Raw genomic sequence first — 20058 nt, forward strand, 5'->3', positions numbered from 1 at the left:
TTTTGGTATTTGATTATCAAAGAACGACTTTCCAGAAAACCTCATAGGTCTTCAGATGCGCAAGTCTAACAAGCCTAATACTGTATTATTTAGGATAAAATTTCTCTCTAGATCATTAAAAAAAGGAAGAAAAAAACACTAAAGAATTTCAGGAGTTCTCTGCCAATAAGGACTTCTGAATTATGTAGGACGAAAAGGCTTTAGCGCAGTGTTCTATCTTCCCACTGTTAAAATCGATTGTCATCCATTAAAGTGCTGCTAATTATGGAAAACAATCTACAACCTATTAGAACCGGCCCAAGCCGATAATAACTACAAGTCCCATGATGCAAAGCAGGAGCCCGGACTAATAAGGGCCGCAGTTCCTCCTGGGAATTGTAGTCTTCTGATTACCTGTCTGGCATACTAGGTATTTTAGCCTCCATTTCTCAAAAGTTAACGTATAAAAATAATGCTATGGCACAGAAGGTAGAATTCTTACCACAAAACTGGATTCAACCCACCTGCCAAACAGCCCAGGCCCTGCAAAGTCCAGTCTGCGCCTGCGGGGGCGGGCGCCCTCGGCGTGACGTCGCTTCCGGGCGAGGCGGCCGGCCGCCCCGCCCTCCGCCTCGCGGAACGCTGGGCCCGGCTGCCCGGGCTGAGCCGGGCTGAGCCGGAGCGCGGCTGCTTGCGGGCGGCGGGTCACGGGAGGCCTGTCGGGGCCGCCGGGGCATGAAGCGCTGTGGCTCTGGAGGTCGGAGTTAGCGTCACGGGGACGCGCCCTGTTCCGGCCGCGGAGCGGGCTGAGGTAGGGACGGGGCGGCGGGCGCGGTCCCGGGCGCTCGTGCGGTGACACCTGCCCCGGGCCGGCGGCGGCGGCGGGCTCCACGGGCGGGGAGGGCGGGGGCGCCAGGCGCTCCTCCAAAGCCGAGCCGCCGCGCGTCCGGGGCGCCGGAGCCCGCGTGCTCGGACTCGGGCCGGGTCCTCCGGCCGCCGCACCTGCGCGCGCTGCCCCGGAGCGGGACCGACGTGCGTCCCCCGAGCCCGCGCGTCCCCGACGTCGGCGCGGCGCTGTGCACGCGGGGCCCGTGCGTGCCGACCTCCCCGCCGGGCCCGCGGGACGAGGGCGGCCGGGCGCTCCCGCGGGCCTGGGAAGGTCGAGGTGGCGGGCGTCTCCTTACCCCTCTGCGGGGGGCCATCGGGCGGGCCGGGGGAGCGGCGAGTCAGCAGCCCGAGGTCCCCGAATCCTTGGTGATGGGGAAAGGTACCCAGGGCCACGTGCTGGGTTAAAAGTCTTGGTTCAGCATCTTTGCAAGTCCGAGAGCTTCGTTTCCTCCCTTCCCTGTCAGTGAGTAGCGACGTGTAGATGTGGTTGGCTAGGCAGAGCCGTTGTGTGTCCTGTCACTGGACTGTGGTTATTACAGTTTCTTAGTTTATTATTTAGCAGCTTAGGGCCTTTTCTTCTTTATTATGAAATTATTCTGAGGCCCGGTGAACTTGTCCTGTAGACAACAGAGATTAAGAGTTATGAAGGTTTGTTAAGTGCCCCCAGTTTGTGGCAGAGCAGAATAAGTGATGATCTGGAAAACTAGAAGAACGTTCAAACTTCGAGTCATTTAATCTTGTTGGGTGTAAGTTTATTGTTCATTGGGTTTTTGTTTGATTAATTTGATCGTTTTTTTCCAAATACGTGTCATCCCGGGTTTAATAAACTGTTACTTTAAGAACAGTTGGTATTTACCTTGTAGTTTCTAAGCTGCTGGTTCTCTGTTATTACTCTGAGTAATTGTTTAGCATTTCAGTAATCACATCAAGTGGTGTGTGAATAATTTTCCTCCCTTTCTTCCCTTACTTTCTCCCCTTCCCTCCCCATACTCTGTGTAGTACTGTCAGGACCATAAGCAGAGGAACGTCTTGACCACGCTTCTCTTTCCACCTCTTATATAGATGAGATCAGGTTAAAATGAACGTTGCAGAAATCCATCACAAGGAAATAAAGGGGGAAAAAAGGGATAACATGTAATATGAGGGTCAAGAAAAAGGGTGTGGGATAGTTCTGTTCTCTATACCTTGCAAATAGGAGTCCTTAGCAATGATATTTTGGGATTAAAGGACGAACTTTGGGGTGTGTTTTCTTTCCAAATGAAATAATAGCGTGTTATAAAATTAAAAGAAACGGATATGAACGTTTTGCTTTCTTTTGGATAATGCTCCAGATTACAGACTAATCTTTCCATATGTTCTTCTCATTTTTAGTGAATTCCTAAGAAGAAAATAATGGATTGCATATTCATTATTCTCTAAGGGTTTGGACTCAGCAGTGCACAGGTGTGTTGCAAAGGCCGAAAGAAGATGGCAACTCCTTATGTCCCAGTTCCTATGCCCATAGGGAACTCTGCTTCCAGTTTTACAACCAACAGAAACCAAAGAACTTCTTCTTTTGGGAGTATCTCAACAAGCTCAAACTCTTCCAAAGGCCATTTAGAAGACTCAAACATGGGTAATTGTAAACAGACAAGTGTACCTGATCAAACGGATAGTACTTCATCTGTGTGTAGCAGTCCCCTCATTAGGACTAAATTTACAGGTGCAGATTCTTCCATTGAGTATACTACCAGACCAAGAGAAAGTGAAGAACAGAATCCTGAGACAGGGAGTTTGGAAGATAGACCTTCTACGCCTACCATACTGGGTTATGAGGTGATGGAAGAAAGAGCTAAATTTACGGTGAGTGTTGACTTCTGGATACCAGTGGAACGTGAAAGAATGACTAACCTGTGTTCTAAACCTGTGTTCAATTGATTAATGTTAGCCACTACATGTAATTTCTTGAACATAAAACTCAAATGGTTTTTACCTCTAAATTTTGTCATGCTTTGTTTTACTTGAATGAATTTTCACAAAGCAGACACACCTCTGAAAGTAGCACACAGATTAAGTAACAGAGCATTACTAGCATGCTAAAAGCCAGCCCCCCGTGCCCTCTGTCAGCCACTTCCCACTCTCCTGATAGTTTAGATTAATTTTGCCCATTTTTGTACTTTCCATAAATGGGATTATGGAGTAGGTACTCTTTGGGGTGTGATCTCTTTTCTTTAGCATTGTTTGTAAGATTCATCCTTGATCTTGCGTGTAATTGTAGGCAGCTCGTTATTACTGATAGGATTCCTTTATGTGAATATACTACAATTTATTCTGTTGAGGAGCATTTTGGTAATTTCCAGTTTGGGGCTCTTAGAAATGCTACTGCTAAGAAGCTTTTTGTCCTTGTCACTCAGTAAACAAAAGTATGCATTTCTGTTTGAGTTCTGCCTAGGAGTAAAGTTGCCGCATCAGGGGGCTGGCCCCGTGGCCGAGTGGTTAAGTTCTCGCGCTTCGCTTTGTCAGCCCAGGGTTTCACTGGTTCACATCCTGGGCACGGACATGACACGGCTCATCAGGCCACGCTGAGGCAGTATCCCACATGCCACAACTAGAAGGACCCATAACTAGAATATACAACTTTGTACTGGGGGGATTTGGGGGGAAAAAGCAGGAAAAAAAAAATTGCCGCATCATGTGCCCAGCTTTAGAGGACACCGATCAACAGCATACCAGAGTGGTTGTTCTAATTCATACTCCTCTAAGCAGCGTATGAGAGTTACTGTTACTCCACACCTTCCTCACGTGGTATTTTTCCATTTCTCAATGTAGCTATTCTGGTTGGTAGAGTGATATCACTCTTTTGTGGTTTTAATTTGCATTTTCTTAGTGACTAATTAGATTGAAGACTCTTTTTGGCCATTTGGATAATCTCTTTTGTGAAGTGTCTGTTCAAGACCTTTGTTCATTTTCCTTTGGAGAAGTCTTTTCCACTTTGGTTTATAGTTTTCTATGCATTCTGGACATAAGTCCTTTTTTCAGAGTGTGTACTGTGACTATCATCTCTCTGTGGTTTGCCTTTTCACTACCCTTAATGATGCATTTGATAAAGAAGTTCTTAATATAGTCCAATTTACTAATTTTTTCATGTTTAGCAGTTTTTAAAATCTACCTACTCTCTGTTTACAAAGATGTTGTCCTGTATTTTCTTCTAAAAACTTTATTGTTGAACCTTTCGCATTTAAATCTGTAAATCATCTGGAATTGATTTTTGTCCATGGCGTGAGGTAAAGGTCAAGACATTTTTTTTTCCCTCCATATGGGATCAAGTAATCAGGTTTTTATTGAAAAGACCACTTATTTTCTGCATTTGCACTACTGCCTATGTCATAAGTCAGGCGAACATAAATGTCTGGATCTGTTTCTGTGTTCCTTTTTCCCTCCTTTATCAATTCCACACTGTCTTAATGAGTGAAGCTTTGTGATAGGTCTTGGTGTCTGGTAGCTTGAGTACTCTCCCTTTGTTCTTTTTCAGGATCATCCGGCTGTTCTTGGCCCTTTGTATCAGGAACGTATTGAATCTATAGACTAATCGAAGGCAAACTGACATCTTTACAATGTTCAATCTTTGAATCTATGAACCTAATCCATTTACTTAAGTCCTTAACTTCTTTTAATAATGTTTTGTAGTTTTCAGGGCAGAGGTCGTACATCTTTTGGTTAGATCTATTTCTAGGTGTGGATCTTGTTTGATGTTCTCTATCTCTTTTTCTGTCTTTTATTTGTTCATTGTTAGTTTATTTATTTTGGTCTTGTATGTGAATGTATGTTTATATATCCAGCAACCTTACTAAATTCACTTATAAGTTGAAATAGTTTGTTCTTTCTCTTGGATTTTCTTGAAGTAAAGTTTTTATTTTACTTCAGCATTTCATGTTGTAAATTTGCTACAGTACGGAAGGCCCTCCAAGAAAAAATTCTTGAGGTAATTTATGAAGAAACAGTCCTTAGAGTTAAATTGTCATAAGACTGATGATGTGATGGGAGATCTGCACGGACCTGACTTTGTTGAGAGTGATTTCGGAAATTATAATAAACTGCTGGTTCATTTCCTTACGGTGACCTACCTTCATTAGGAAGGAATGAGCGTTCATTGAGGTGATGTGTGTGAAAATGCAAGTTCGTAGGGAAATGTAAGGCAGTGGGTTATACATGTAAAGTCTTTCAAGAGGAAAGAAGCAAATGACAGATATGAAGTTAGTCATACTCATTTATTCATTAACTTAATATTTTTGAGTACTTGTTATGTACCAGGCACTCTTCCAGGTAATAATGGTACAGCAACTTGAATGAATGATTCATGAGTAAATTTTTTAAAGTGCTGATATGTCACATGGTGATAAGTGCTATAGAGAGAAATGAGAGAGAGAAGAGAGAGAGTTTCCCTGAAACTGGAATTGCAATTAAAATAGCATTGTCAGTCATGGCCCCACAGAAAAGATGTTAACGCTGAGAGGGAGAGAGCTTTCCAGACAGGTGGGACAACTGCAAAAACTCGTGTGGCTGACAGCAGGAGAAGCAGTGGGAATAGATGTCGGAACTGAGATGACAGGTAAAGACGAGGGATGTGACCCCAGATCAAGTAGAGCATGTAGACCAGTGTAAGGCCTTTAGATTTCACTCTGCACGAGGTGGGAATCTTTGAAAATGTTTTAAAAGGGACAGTCCCATAATCTGACTTAATTTTCTTAAACGCTCTTTCTGGCTACTGCGTTGAGACTTGGTTTTGTGGGGAAGAACAGAAGCAGGAGGCAGTTACGTTCCTGCAGTAATCCATGGGGGACGGGATGGTGGCATGGGCTAGGGTGGTTGGAAAGAGCCTAAAAAGTGATCAGATTCTGGATATATTTTAAAGGTAGAGCCTTGGATGTTGGAGAAAAAGAAATCAAAGATGATCCCAAAGTTTTTGGCCTAAACAATGAGAAGAATAGGGTTGCCATTTAATTAGATGACAGATTTTGAGGGGAAGATCAGGATGTGTTTTTGGACGTGCCGTGTTTGAGATGTCCATTAGACATCAGACTGGAGATGTCAGGTGTGTTTGTGTGTATGTGCATGTGAGTGTGTACGCATGTATCATGTGTGTACATATATAAGTTTAGCAGAGGTCTGAGCTGGAGATACAAGCTTGGGAGTCTTAGGTTTATAAAATAACTTATTCCTTTGAATTGCTCTCTTAACTGAAGAAAGTGTTAGTACTGACTGGCGAGATCTTATAATATAGAGAATGGCAAGTCTTTGAAAAGTGTTTAAAAATGGAAACTGACCAGAGGGGTGGTGAGCAGAATTGAGAAGGAGGCGTGAGGCGGGCATCTTCAATTGGTGATGTTTTGTTTCTTGGTCTCGGGACTAGTTACTAGATGTGTCTCTGTTGTGAAAATTCATTAAGCTGTATACTTACGATTTTTGCACTTTTCTATATGTATTTTATAATTCAGTGTATGCTTCTGTGTATATTATAGTCTACTTAAAAATCCTAAAACAAGAACTACATAGAAACATAGACAGTCCACTGTAGTGTATACTGATTTTCCAATGAAGAGTAGAAACAGTAACTGCTGTTAGAGAGGAGGAAGTAATCAGCACTAAGTTCTTGTTGAGAGCACTAGGTAAACGTGGTAGGTAGAGCCTTCTAGAAGAGAGAAAACGCAAAAGTCCCTACTGTCTGCCCTAGAGAAACAGGAGTGTTCAGAGGCCACTGTGGAGAGTAGCTCAGTGAGAAGGGAGGGCTCATTTTTTAAAATAGGAAAATAAAGTCAATATGGATTATGTGAAGATAACCTAATTATCATGTAAAGTTGACTTTTATCACGCATCATTCATTCATACTCAAGAGTTCTGAGGCCCATTTATCCCTTCAGCTGGAATTAGTAACTCCTACAAAGAATGTTTCCTTTGTATCCTCTTTGCTATCAGGACTTTGTGGAGACTTGAAAGGGTGTCCAAGTAATCTTCCTCACCTTTATATGCTGCAAAGATAAATTACTTCTATCTTACTTCAAAGCTAAGGGATGCATCCTTGACCCTTCTGATTCTTCCCCTTAAAAGCTGAAAGAGAAGTTTGTAAGGGAGAAAAGTGGAATAGTGGGATGATCTACAGCCCCTAAATAGAGTTGTCTCTGGAGCATCCAGTAGGACCATAATGTGAACCGTGAATGTGAGTCATATTTGTAATTTAAAGTTGTCTAATAGTCATGTTAAAGTAAAAAGAAACAGATGAAATTGTATTTAATAATATATTTAACCTAATATACCCAAAATATGATCATTTTAACATGTAATCACTATAAAACCATTTTAATGAAGTATTTTTACATCATTTTCTTTCTAAGTCTTTGAAACCTCGTGTGTTTTTCACACTCACATCTCGTCAGTTTGGACTAGTCACGTTTCAAGTGTTCAGCAGCCGCCTGTGGCCCAGGTGCAGCTCCAGAGCTACAGATGAAAATTACAGCTCAGCAGACTTCAAGGAAAAAGTCGCTCTTTTTAAGAAAGCTTCAGGCATCGCACGGTTACTGAGTACTTCATATGTGCCGTGTATTTAGCTTAGCCCAAAACTGCACCAAGAGCTACCAGGAGGCATTTAACAGAGTTTCTGAGATTCTCTTATAAGTAGTACTTCCTCATAATAAATTCTAATATTATACTTACGAAAAATAGAATCTAGTTTTTTCTTATTATGTGCTTTTTGAAATATTGACTGGCTTCAACCAAGTTTTTCTATTTAATAGCCTAGATAATTGTGCATAACTATAGAAATGTAAACTTTTATCTAATATGGCTGTTTTTTAGCTTGTATTTCAGCCTTGAAGATTAAAATAACATCAAATTTATTTGAAAACTTTGCTTCAGAGTTGTTGAGTTTAGAAGTTAAATTGATAGTATGGGACAAGAGTGGCTGTTTTTCCTAGCTTTTTCAATCATGATTGATTATTTTATCAATTTTATAATCTGTTGGCATAAAATATGTCTTGGAAGCTGAGTTTATTTGTTATTAGTGTTCACCAGAAAAATGTTTTGTCTCACATTTGTCATAGTCATCTTTCTTAAGAAAAAATCTTGCCTTTGGAGCCTACATTGATTATTTTGTACATTTGATGGTCTAGATAATTTCTGATTCTTTTTACGTAATCATTATGATCTGGGTTGTCAAGTAAAAGGTTTAAAAATATTTGGTTTGAATTTTTAAATATCTTCACACATATACCTATTGATTCTTTCTTCCTCTCTCTGCATAGGTCTATAAAATACTAGTAAAGAAAGCCCCGGAGGAGAGCTGGGTGGTTTTCAGGAGATACACTGATTTCTCCAGGCTTAATGGTAAAGTAAGTACTCTAATAGATCTCAAACTGACTTTCCAAATTTGAATTATTTTTTGTTCCTGATGCTTCTGTTCTATTTGTGTTGTTTCTTCCTTGTTAATTGAGTGAAGTTAAATCTTTGCTAGTTCCTAAGAAAATTAACCGTTTCATCTCACTTTAATAGCCTTAAGTCCCATCTCTACAAATAAATTTCTTTTTTGGAAATAAAAAATTATTTTTACTGTCAAAATGAGAAAACCTTAAAATCCCTAACAGAAATATAAGTAATTATTAATATAACCTTGTGAGTTTGACAAAGATGTATGTAAGACAGCCCCTAAATCATATGACTACAAAATAATGAACAAAAAAAGGTTTTTTAACATATTGTATTAGTTTTCTGTTGCTGTATAACAAAGTACCACACACTTTGCGGCTTAAAACGCACCTGTTCATTACCTAGTGGTTTGGGTGAGCTCGGCAGGGTTTGCTGCTTAGCGCCAAACAAAGTCAAAATCAAGCTGTTAGCTGACTGGGCTGTTAACTGCAGGCTCATTCAGGTGGTTGGCAGAGCTCCGGTTCTTGTGGTTGTGAGATGAAGGCCCCTGTCTCCTTGCTGGTTGTCAGCCAGAGGTTGTTCTTAGCTCGTAGAGGCTGCTCCCGGTCCTTGCACGTGGCCCCTCCGTCTTCAAATCCAGCAACAGTGGGTCAGACCCTTCTATGCTTTGAATTTCTCTGACTTTCTCTTCTGCCACCAGCCAGGAAGAAAGCTCTACTTTTAAAGGGCTCATGTGATAAGATTAGGCTCACCCAGAAAATCTCCCCATCTTAAGGTCAATTGAATAGTCACCCTAATTATACCTGCAAAATTCCTTTTCTGTGTAACGTAAAATGACAGCAGCAACCCCAGAGGCAAAGATCATGGGCCCATCTAGAATTCTGCATACTGCACATGTGAAACAGAAGATGATAATAAATGCCAGTATATTAAGAACCCTTAAAAATAAATAGCAAAAAAGGTAAACCCAAAAGTATAAAATGCAACACATGATATGAACAAGGAAATCCACAGAAGAAATATAAATGACCAGTAAATTTGGAAAACATTTACTATCACAGGAACTCCAAGAAAAGAAAATTAAGAAACTGTTTTTCACCTGTCAAGTTGACAGACATTTAAATGGCGTTATTCATTGTTGGAAATAGGAATCTTCCTAGAGGACACCCTACAGTTGTGCGTAATTTTGAGACAGTAATCACATTTCTGGAATTTATCCTATATAAGAAATCAGGGATATGGTCAAGATTCAGCTCTAAGGATGTTTATCAGAATGTTTTATTTATTGTTGTTTTCTTTGTGTTTTAATTTGTTTTTAATAGTTAAAAGTTAGAATCAACCTACATTTCCAACAATAAGGAAATTGAGTAAATTGCAGTGAGAATGTAATAAAGGAGCTGAGCTGCCCAGAGCTAGAGGGAAATCAGATGAGGCAGGTCGGGGGAGTTGGTATTTTAGACCCCAAGGGAAAGAGCATTTTTCCAGAAGCAGCAAGTGGTTTATGTGCTTCTGAGACGCCAAGTAAGATGACCTTGGACCGGAAATTACTCCCTCATTTTGACGGGTGTTCAGTAGAGGAAACTTCACTGGTCCTGTCCTCTCCCGCCTGCCACCCTCCCCCCTGCTTCCTGGACTCCTCAGAACTTCTAAAGTCAGGATGTTCTTAACAATGTTCGCTGGTGGGAAACCCCGTTTATGTGGCTTTGCAGCTGCCTGGCTGCCAAAAAGTTTCTGGCATTCTGAAAACCTCAGTTTGAATGAAAAGGTAAAACATAGAATGGCAAACTATTTTATCCTTTATTAAGGTGATATTAAGATGCCTTTTTGTAGTATGCCAGAATACTTAAAGTATTATTTCTAGTGTGTTTCTGCCATTATATGAACTTCATTTACTGTTCCTGAGTTTTTATGTTACACTGATGAATTAAAAACCTATAATTCTGTACTTCTGTTGAGTTTTTTTAATGATTAAACAAACAAGAAGAATCAAAGTAATTCATGAAGTTACTAGATACTTATGTGGATTTCTTAGCTTTCTTATGAAATTATTATAATATTTGTTCCTGCAGACTAATTTCTAGGTTTCAATTTAGCGCTGTTTAATCTGTTATTTATTATTTTTCTCTTCAGGGCTCAACTGTTTTTAGTGTTTACTTTCCTTTATCTCTCTAGATTTATCTTTATTGCTAAAATATTTCTTGTCTTAGGCAAGTTGAGATTTAGAGAACGCTGAAGCTTTTGAAGAAAAATGATAGTAGGAGTTAAATTTAAATCTGGTAACTATCTCCATGGTACTCCAAGTTGGGCACTTAAAATTATTAAGTGTCTATATCAGTTTTCTAGGTACCAGAAGGCGCTCCACCCATTACCTGCTTTTACTGGCAAGAATCAAAATGTGTGAAACACCAGCGGGCACACAGGTTAAATTGCAGTTATTTTTATAATTGTTAAAAATGAAGTTAAAATCTTAGGATCTTTAATTTTATAAAACCAATAATGAAGAGTTTATGAAGTGGGTAGTTTGAGTTCAGCATTGTTCTAGGAATTTGGGATTACATAGAAACTACATGGATGGGTCCTAAATTTAAGGAATTTATATTCCCCACTTATCTATAGTAGTGGGGAAAAAAATAGTCAAGTGACAACATGAGAATTATTGAACATAATTGAAATAAACTGGCTATAAAGAGAAAATTTTGTATAGAACACTGATTTTTTTTTTCTTCCTCTTTTTTTTTAGTCTCCTGGGTTATAATCTGGCTTCAGCTTATAAGAGCCTCTTCTGAGGAAGTCAGAGTGCAAAGTCATGAGCAAGTTCTGGAACACATGGGGCCGATCAGAGTTGAGGTGTCTGGCAGGGTTATAGAGCAGGCTGAGTGATGAATAGTTTGCAGAAATATGGCCACAAGAAGTGGGTTTTTCTCTGTGTTCTACTTAAAAGCTCACTGTTTTCTACTTCCAGGTTGCAGAAGTAGGTTAAAACTGAACATTTCTGTGAGGTGGAGCAATTGGTCTCAGTTCCAGGCAGCAGGGCATAGGGCTCAGCCCCTCCATTAAAGAGAAATTCCGTGGCCGTCCTCAGCCTGCCTGTCTCTTGGGCCACAGTGTCCCGAGCTGTCCTACACTGATTGATCTCATCATGTAGTTCCAAAGTAGCGTCCTAAGATTGTCTTTCAGGAGATTTTGTCTATTTTCTCCTTTGTTGGGTCATGTTTCCTCTATCCCATATCTTCCTCTTTCTTGAATTACTCTTTGCTTTTAGAGGAACTAATTCCCCAGTAGCTTCTTGAGGAAAATCACATAGGTGATATTTTTTAGATCCATGCGTGTCTAAAAATACTCTTTTTCTGTCCTCATACTTGATTCAAATTTGGGCTAGGTATACAATTCTAGGTTGGAGTCTTTGGGATTTTTTTCAGAATTTTGAAGACATTAAGCTATTGTCATCTTGCTTTTAGTGTTGAGTGTTGCTGTTGAGAAGCCCAAAGCCATTCTTCCTCCTGATCATTTGTAGGACACCTGTTTTTTTCTTCTTTAGAAGTCTGTTGAACCTTTTCTGTGGAATTAATCGAAATTTCACAGTGTTTTTTGTAGGTTTCGTTTCTTCTGTTGGACACTCAGTGGTCTTGTTTAATATGGTAACTCATGTCCTTCAGACAAATGTTTCTGAATTGCTTTATTAATGAATTCCTCCCTTCTGTGTTCTCAGTTCTCTCTTTCTGTAACTTCTTTTGTAAAATACACCTTTTGAGCTGGTTCCTTATCTTTGCCTCCCCTTTTTAATTCTCTTTTTCTTTTTTGCTATTTTGGAAGATATTTCCTTATTTCTTTCTTTCTAAAAGCATGTTTTTATTCTGTAAGTGTGTCCATTTTTTGTCATCTTAGTATTTCCTGGATGTGATATCTGCTCTTAATCCATTGAGTGTGTTAGTGATAAGTTTTCATCTGTATTTTTATTCTTTCATGTGTTCTCCTTGTGTTATCTTTTTCTCTGAGTTGCTTTTTCTGTTTGTCTTCCATGTTAAAGAGTAACTAAGTAGTTCTTGGTTGTCTGATCATGGTTGGAAGGTGGGTGCTAAAAGCTCATTGGAATCTCTTACTCCGTGGATGAGGCCTCCATTGACTTTAAGCTTTGGCCACTCTTGGAGAACTTCTGACGTCAGGATCTTAGGTCCTTCTTCTTGGCTTGATCAAACTGTCCAGAGGAGTGTTTTCCAATCTCCTGCCTTTCGCTGCCAGTTCCTGAGCAAAAGTTTGAAATGGTTTCTGTAGTGTCCGTTTGGTGGAGATTTTCCTACACGTAGGGTTTTCTTGCCTCTACTGAGTCAATTACCACTCTTCTCTCTGCATTTTAGCTTCTCATGTATTGTTTTATGTATTTTTCTCTTCATTATAGTTTTTGTGGGGCTGCAGAAAGACAGAATTAGATGAGAGTGCTCAATTCTCCATCTTAATCTGAAAAACGTGCATTCCTTTTTGAAAGCTTATTTATAGAAACATCAAATGCCTATTATGAGATCATTTTTCCAAGAAATGTATTAATGTTTTAATTTAATGAAATATGAACATTAGCATTTACAAAAGTTATTGCAAGCTAATGGATAGTCCCCAAATTGTACTTTGTTCAAAATAAAGTTATTGACTAAGTACCCATAAAATGAAGACTTTGTGAGGACTCATTTGTGGGACACTCCCCTCTTCTGAGGATAATTTTTTAAAGGAAAAAAATAACCATGTATCTGGACATATGTTTTATTTAAATTTAAAGCTTAAAATTAATAAAAGACCATTTTTTCCTCCTCATGTCTTTTATTATTTTCATTGCAAACACATTAAATAACAAAACTCCAAGGCCAAAAGTATCTAGTTACATCTTGAAATCAAATCAGTGTTTTCAGTGGTCCAAGTTACTCTCTAGTTTTTGTCTATTTTATCTTTACATGTTTATAGAAATACAGACAGAATGTTATATTTTATATTTTTACTTAGCATTTTACCCTGTGAACTTTTCCCTTTTGCTAGCCTTTTTTTTACCTTGTGATATTTAGTTTTATATTTAAGTGTAGAAATGTGTGTGTACATGATTTCGTTTCGCTCATCCATTTATTGAAGAGAGATTGTTGACTGCTTGTGATGGAGCAGACACTGTGCTGGACATTGAGGATGCTCCTATGAATAAGGCATGATCGTTGCAGTGTGCTAAAATAGTTCTCAATCTTAGCTGTACTTTGGACTTGCCTGGAAACCTTTTTTAAACTACAATGCCCAGGCCATATCCCAACTAATTAAACCCAGATCTGTCAGAGGCAGAACACAGTAATTAATATCTTTTCAAGTTCCTAGGTGATTCCAGTGTGCAGCCAAGGTTTAGAATCACAGGTCTAGTAGGAAAGTCCAAAATTAAATAAATGTTATGTACATTGTGATAAATGACATTTGAAAAGTAAATTGATTTGAGACTGTGTGGCAGGCTGTCTTTTCTAAAAGTGTGCACAGCAATTTTTCCAATCCCCTCTGCTCTTCCAGAATCTTGCCACTGACCGTCAAGAGGTAGAGTCTGTTTCCCTTCCCCCTTGAACCTGGGTGGGCTTGTGACTTCTCCACCCAATAGAGGACAATGGAAATGAAGCTGTGTGACCAGGCTGGATCATAAGAAGTAGACAGCTTCATCCTCGCTTTCTTGGGATGCTCTCCTTTGAAATCCACCCTGTTTACTGAGAGAAAGTCCAAGACATGTGAAGAGGCCATGTTAGGCTTGTGGCTGACATCCCCAGCTAAAGTCTCAGCTAGCAGCCAGCATCATCATCTATACATATGCAGGACTGACCTTCAGATGATTCCGGCTCCCACCTTCAGGTCTTCCAGCTGAGGTCCCAGTTCATTGTGGAACAGAGATAAGCCATTCTCACTGTGCCCTGTGTGAGTTGATAGCCCACAGAGTCCATGACCTAATAAATGGTCGTTTTTATACCACTAGGTTTTGAGGTAACATGTTACACCGGTATAGTCACTTGAACCCAGTATATAAAGGGAAATCTAATATAGCTTAGAAGATTGGAAAAGTCTTGCCCAAGAAAGCAGAATTTAAGCCAGATATGCCAAATGGATCATAAACTAAAATGTATAAGCTAAAACTATAAATGTCCAGGAAAAAACGTGGAAGAATATCTTTGTAACCTTGGAGTGAGCACAGATTTCTTAGGATCTAAAAAAAAGGATAAACCATAAAAGATAAAAATGGATGAACTAGATAACATTATAATTAAAAACTTATGCTGTATTAAGACTTAAAATGAAGTCAGGTGACAGCCTAGGAGAAAATATTTGTCATACATATACCTGACAAATGACTTGTGTCTGGAATATGTAAAGAATTCTCGCAAAATAATAATAAAAAGACAACCCAGTTTTTTCCTTAAAAAGTGGAGAGGTCAGAAGATTTGAATAGATAATTCACCAAAGAAGGTATGCAGATTCAAATAAGCATATAAGATATTTAACATCATTTGTCAACAGAGAAATGCAAATTAAAGCCACGATAAAATATACCATGCATCTACTGGAATGGCTAAGGTTAAACAGACAATGCCGAGTGTTGGCAAAGATGTGGAGCAACTGTGACTTCTATGTATATGCAACTGCTAGAAATCAAGAATCAAGGCATAAAAAGCTTAGCTAAATTTAATTCTTTTATTTTAACATATTTCATGAATAGTTTTACCTAGTCAACAGGATAGATTTTGTAGAGGTGATATAATTAAGTTGAACACTGTGTTTTCTTTTTTCTTCTTTTTCAGTTAAAAGAGATGTTTCCAGGCTTTCGACTAGCACTTCCACCAAAACGCTGGTTCAAAGATAATTACAATGCCGACTTTTTAGAAGATAGACAATTAGGATTACAAGCATTTCTTCAAAATTTAGTAGCTCACAAGGACATTGCCAACTGGTATGTAACAAATTGAAGTAAGAGGTCATCAGTGCATTCTAACAACTAGTTTAAACTAAAGAATAAATCTAATGACACAACTAGTAGGACCTGCAACTAAGATATACAACTATGTACCATGGGGACTTGGGGACATAAAGTAGAGGGGAGGAAAAAAAATAAATCTAGGACCCTAGTTATTCAAGCACAGAAATATAGGGTAGGATTATAATTACTTCTCCTCTCTAATAAAGCACGCACTCCATGGAATTTTCTTGCTTTTTTCCAGTCAGGAATTTATTTGGCGTTTGATTTGTATTAACAATTTTAAGAAGTTAGCAAAGGTAAAAATTCAGTGTGCCATATACTAAACCACCCAAGTGTGAAGTTGATTTTAATATTTAGTGTTTTAGCAGTCATTTAAACAAAGCGGCCCACATCAATATGGTCAATATGACACTATGTGATTTTAAGGGTAGTATTCTTTATATTTCTCCAAAGTAATGCAAAAATAGGAAAACTGTGAAGTTGAGTTAATTTACTTAGAGGATAAAGTGAAAAGTACCAAAACCACTGAACAGGGAGAGAAGGGATCTGTATGGGTTTTTTGGCTTCTGAATATATTTACAGAAAATTGCTTTATGATTTGATGTCAGCTGGGTATCTAATTTTGGAACTTACATTATCGAGTAAATTGGAAGTATTTTGAGAAAAGAGAGCATTTACAAGGCAGCAATAGTGTATTGTAGAGATACCTATATCTGTAACTATCTTTAGTAGTTTTCCACATAACAATGGAAAGCAATTAGAAAACCATCCGATCTCACTTCTTCAGCCTCTTTTCTCAGCCTTTTTTAGTGTATATCACCTGAGGTTATACATAACACACACGTGCTGTGCATAGACGTCTTGCTTCTGACCGTCTGCTGCCTAAGCCTGACAGCTGCTCGAGGTCTCCGCCCATCCCCACTCATTGTCCGCTACGAAAGGAGCTGCAGGCCAGACCCTTCTCTCGACTCTACATTCACGTATGCACTTGCGTCCTTGACAGCTCCTTCGGGTATCTCAAAGTGACCTCAAACCTAAAACAGACTGGAAAGCTTGCTTTCTACACCTTTTCCACAGTATTCAGCAGTATCATCTCCCCAAACCTGGGAGTCGTCCTTGACACCTCCTTCACTACCCTTATCCCTCCTGTATGTTTCAAATTCCACTCAACTCTGCTTTTTTCCGTTCCTGCCATCACCCCTCTAGTCTAAGCAATTTTCTCGCCTTAATTACCTCAGAAGCTTTCCCACCGACCTTTCTCGTCTGCTCTTGTTTCTGTAGCCTGTGGAGCCATAGTCACCTTTTGTATCAGTTTGTTGTTCCTCCTGGTCTCTGCCTACCTGCCTGTCTTTCCAGCTTCGTGTTTCATTATTCTTCCCCACCCCCATTCTCTGTATGTCAGCTGTTTTGGTCTTTTAGTTTTCCCAAATCACCTCACTCCTTTGTCCCTTCGTGCCTTCAGATATGCTGTTCCCTGGAAAAGCAGTGTTTCATGCTACCTCACTCAGCCCTGACCTAGATAATGCCTGTATATCCTTCAGATTGCAATAAAAACTTCACTTCCTTAGGTGACTGGCTTTCCTGATCACCCCCTCACCCACCACTACCTTCGCCAAAAAGTAGTTCAGCTCTTTCTCACAGTAGCAGTACCAGCCCTTCTCAACTGGTCCTGAGAGTCAACTCCTAAGGCCTATGACACCCATTCTATGTGTGAATTAAATTCTCTTCTTCTAGGGTGATACTAGCTACAGACCAATCTTAAGAGAACTGAGAAAATGGTCACTGAAATCCTCGTCACTAGGGTCTGATTCTCTCAGAATCCCTGCTAAGAATGGCTAGTTGGTACTTTAATTTCTAGCATTTCAGTTTGTAACTATTTCTGTGATGATTTGATTGCGTTTCTCCCACTAGGTTGCAAGGTGCATACATAATAGTAGGTCGTGTAGCTGTCTGACTCCCCAGTCGGGGTGCAGCGCTTAGCACAGTGCCAACACGGAGGCCGTGCTCAGTAAGTGCTTGTTGAGTGAATGGCAGAACTGTTGGTGTTTCCTGTTGTACTAGTGATAAGAAAAAGCGATTGAAGCAAACATGACAAAACTTAGCAGCTGTTTTCTAGGTGGTGGAAACGTGGGTGCTCCCTACTTTTGTATGTGTTTTTTACATCCCCCCCAAAAAAAGGTTAGTGTTAATTCAGACACAGCAAACAGGAATAAAAACCAACAAATCCTAAAATCATAGGGAAAGCCTTTGAAGAAAATGTATTGTATACCATACCATAAAATAGGACTTTTACATCCTGTCCCCTTTCTCTTGTCCCTTATTCAAAAACCTTTATGTCTCTGTATTGAAAATATTCTAGTGACTTAAAATCAGATTTATTCTATAAATGACTATACTCTGTTTTTACCAAATGAAATATTAATGTGAACCATATTAATAAACTCTTTCTATGATTTCTTGATTTTTTTAAATAGTGAAAGTTTATCTTAGTTGAGATGCATCTTTCTTTTTTTTTTAAATTCCTGATAATAGATCTCCATCTCTAAGGTGGGCATTACTAGGGACATTCAAGATCTTGTTATGTCTAAAACTGCATACTTTGGGACAGAAGTAGTCGTCTTGCTCAGTTCATAAATAGATGTTTCAGGGACAGAAAGATTTCTTGGCCGGAGAGGGCGGGGAAGGTTTCCTTTGGCATTGCTGCAGCATTCATGGTTCTCAGAAGTCAGGCATGAAAGCATCTAGTGTGCCTCACGGTGTTCACCTACCTACTTTTGTCCTGTCACGTCCTCAGGCATTTAGGGAATGCTGTAAGATAACTTGAAGCCTAAATAAGGTATTTATGCCTTGTTTATTGTAGGGCACCCACTGTCTTTTTGTGGGTGATGCATAGCATTTTTTATTTCACAATTTAAGAAGTTTCTTAATTATTATTTAAAGCACGGTGTAGGGGTGGTGGGGAGAAGAGTTATTAATCTTTATCTTAAGTGTTTGCCCTGTGTCATGCTCAGAACGGTATGAAAGAAGAAGATATACTCATTGGTCTTAAAATTCATTTGAAGAAAATTAGTATTCTATCAGTATTCTGTTTAAACCAAGTAAGAGTTTATGAAATGCTTCTTGGTATGATTCTGATTATAAAAGTAGCAGGAACACAGAAAAGGAACCGTCAGTCCTTTTTGCAGTGATCGAGCAATTCTGGAAGCAGGAAGTAGGATTTGAGAGCCTTGAAGGCCAGATTAAGATTATGGGGAAGAAGATGAATATGAGTCAGAAACAAATAATTAGGAGATATCTAGGAAGTCTGAGGTTGCCAAACAGCTGTTTATGAGTTTCTCCTAAGAGAGAAAAGGAGAAAAAACAGAATCCCAATACTTCTTTATAAAACATAAAACTACATTGAAGAACCACTACTTAAAACATCAGTTAGTTGTACAGTACCTGTTGGTACACCTCTTAGCATCCTCTTACAGTTGGAATGGCAGCATAGAAAAATTACTATCTTTGTACAGCCAAATAAGAATTTGCTATTAGTTCTTCATACAGTTCTTTCATTTTCCTTTTCAGTATCGTCTTTCATTTCCTTTTTGATATTCTTAGTATCTCACAGCACAGTTATTTCTTACCCCTCGTGTTGTCTAGGAGCTTGCCGTTGCACAACTGGCAGCTCTTAATATTGTAACTTCTCTAACTCTAACAAAGCACGAGTGGAAGAGGACAACTGAAAGGGTATTAGGATTGTTGGTTTGAATGTTTTAACACAATATTATTTTCAGATGCATTTAGAAAATACAAAGTAAGAAAACATAAAAACATTAATATTTTCATGATAAAAGGAGTTATTGATTTTTGTTCCATAAGTATTTATTTAGGTCTTACTATACATAAGGTATTGCAGCCACACGGGTGTGGTAGATGCTAATGTTTTATTCAAGACAACTGAATAGGAGAAAGAAGCACCCGAGAAAACTGCAATGGGTAGAGTTAGACCTCTTTCAGAGGAGGAAGGGAGAGTTAGAGGGGGCCTCCTACGGGGTGACATTGGAGCTGGTTTTTAAGGAATCAATGCTATTTAGACTGATAAAGAGAAGGTGAAGAGGAGCTTTCCAGATGAGAGGGAATATTTTATCAAAATGCAGAAGCAGGAAGGCCCAGCTCTCAGACCAGGCACAGTGTGTAACTCAGTTTGTCGAGGTGAAGGATGTGTGAAGATGGATGAAGGGGGAGAGTCTTAGATTGCACAATCTGTTATAGGTAAAACAAGGCTGTTTATTGTTTTATGCTGTCTTGTGCCACTTGGAAATTGTTACATCATTTGATCAGCACAGCAGATATTTTCCTATTCTCTATTTTCAGAAGTACTGGTCTTATGTCCTGATGTACCAAATTTTTCCTCCGTTTTAATTCTCGTAAGATACACGGGTTAAAATTATATGTTTTTTCATCATAGTGCCATTCATCTATAAGGGCTTCAGTGCCAAAATTCAGTGTTTTAAATTCTACATCTGTGGGAAAAAAAAGTTTAGAATGGATCTAGATTAGCAGCAGTTCATAGTTAAAAAAAAAAAAAAAAAATAGTATCCAAGCATTTGCATGAGGGAACAACTGAAAGAAATTAGAATATTTACCCTTTAAAGGGAAAAAGTACTTGGGGAATATGATAAACATCTTCACATACTTTAAAGATTGTGATGGGGAGAAGGATTAATCAAATGATATGTAGCATGAAAGTGTTCTGCCTTTTGAGAAAGGGAGTTCCTCTTTACCTTCAGTATTTGAAAAGGCTGGATGACTCTCAGTGGCATCAAAGAGGGAGTTACTAA

General features: G+C 39.1%; 1 protein-coding gene across 4 annotated transcripts in view; it reads left to right on the top strand.

The window, feature by feature from the left end:
• The first annotated feature begins 650 nt into the window (after positions 1-650).
• SNX16 (sorting nexin 16) overlaps positions 651-20058 on the top strand; it is a 37679-nt gene continuing 18271 nt past the window's right edge. The window contains exons 1-5 of one of the 4 annotated variants that reach the window (XM_014827070.3): positions 651-790; positions 2239-2482; positions 2570-2709; positions 8142-8228; positions 15060-15208. In XM_014827070.3, coding sequence (XP_014682556.3) covers positions 2335-2482; positions 2570-2709; positions 8142-8228; positions 15060-15208 — 524 coding nt within the window. In that variant the 5' untranslated portion in view covers positions 651-790; positions 2239-2334. Of the gene's footprint in view, positions 791-1043; positions 1331-2238; positions 2710-8141; positions 8229-15059; positions 15209-20058 lie in introns of those variants that run through there. The other 3 variants (XM_070480996.1, XM_014827069.3, XM_070480995.1) reach the window with 3 other exon arrangements.

This window comes from Equus asinus, chromosome 12, assembly GCF_041296235.1.
Source record: "Equus asinus isolate D_3611 breed Donkey chromosome 12, EquAss-T2T_v2, whole genome shotgun sequence".
In the NCBI taxonomy this organism is placed as follows: Eukaryota; Metazoa; Chordata; class Mammalia; order Perissodactyla; family Equidae; genus Equus; species Equus asinus.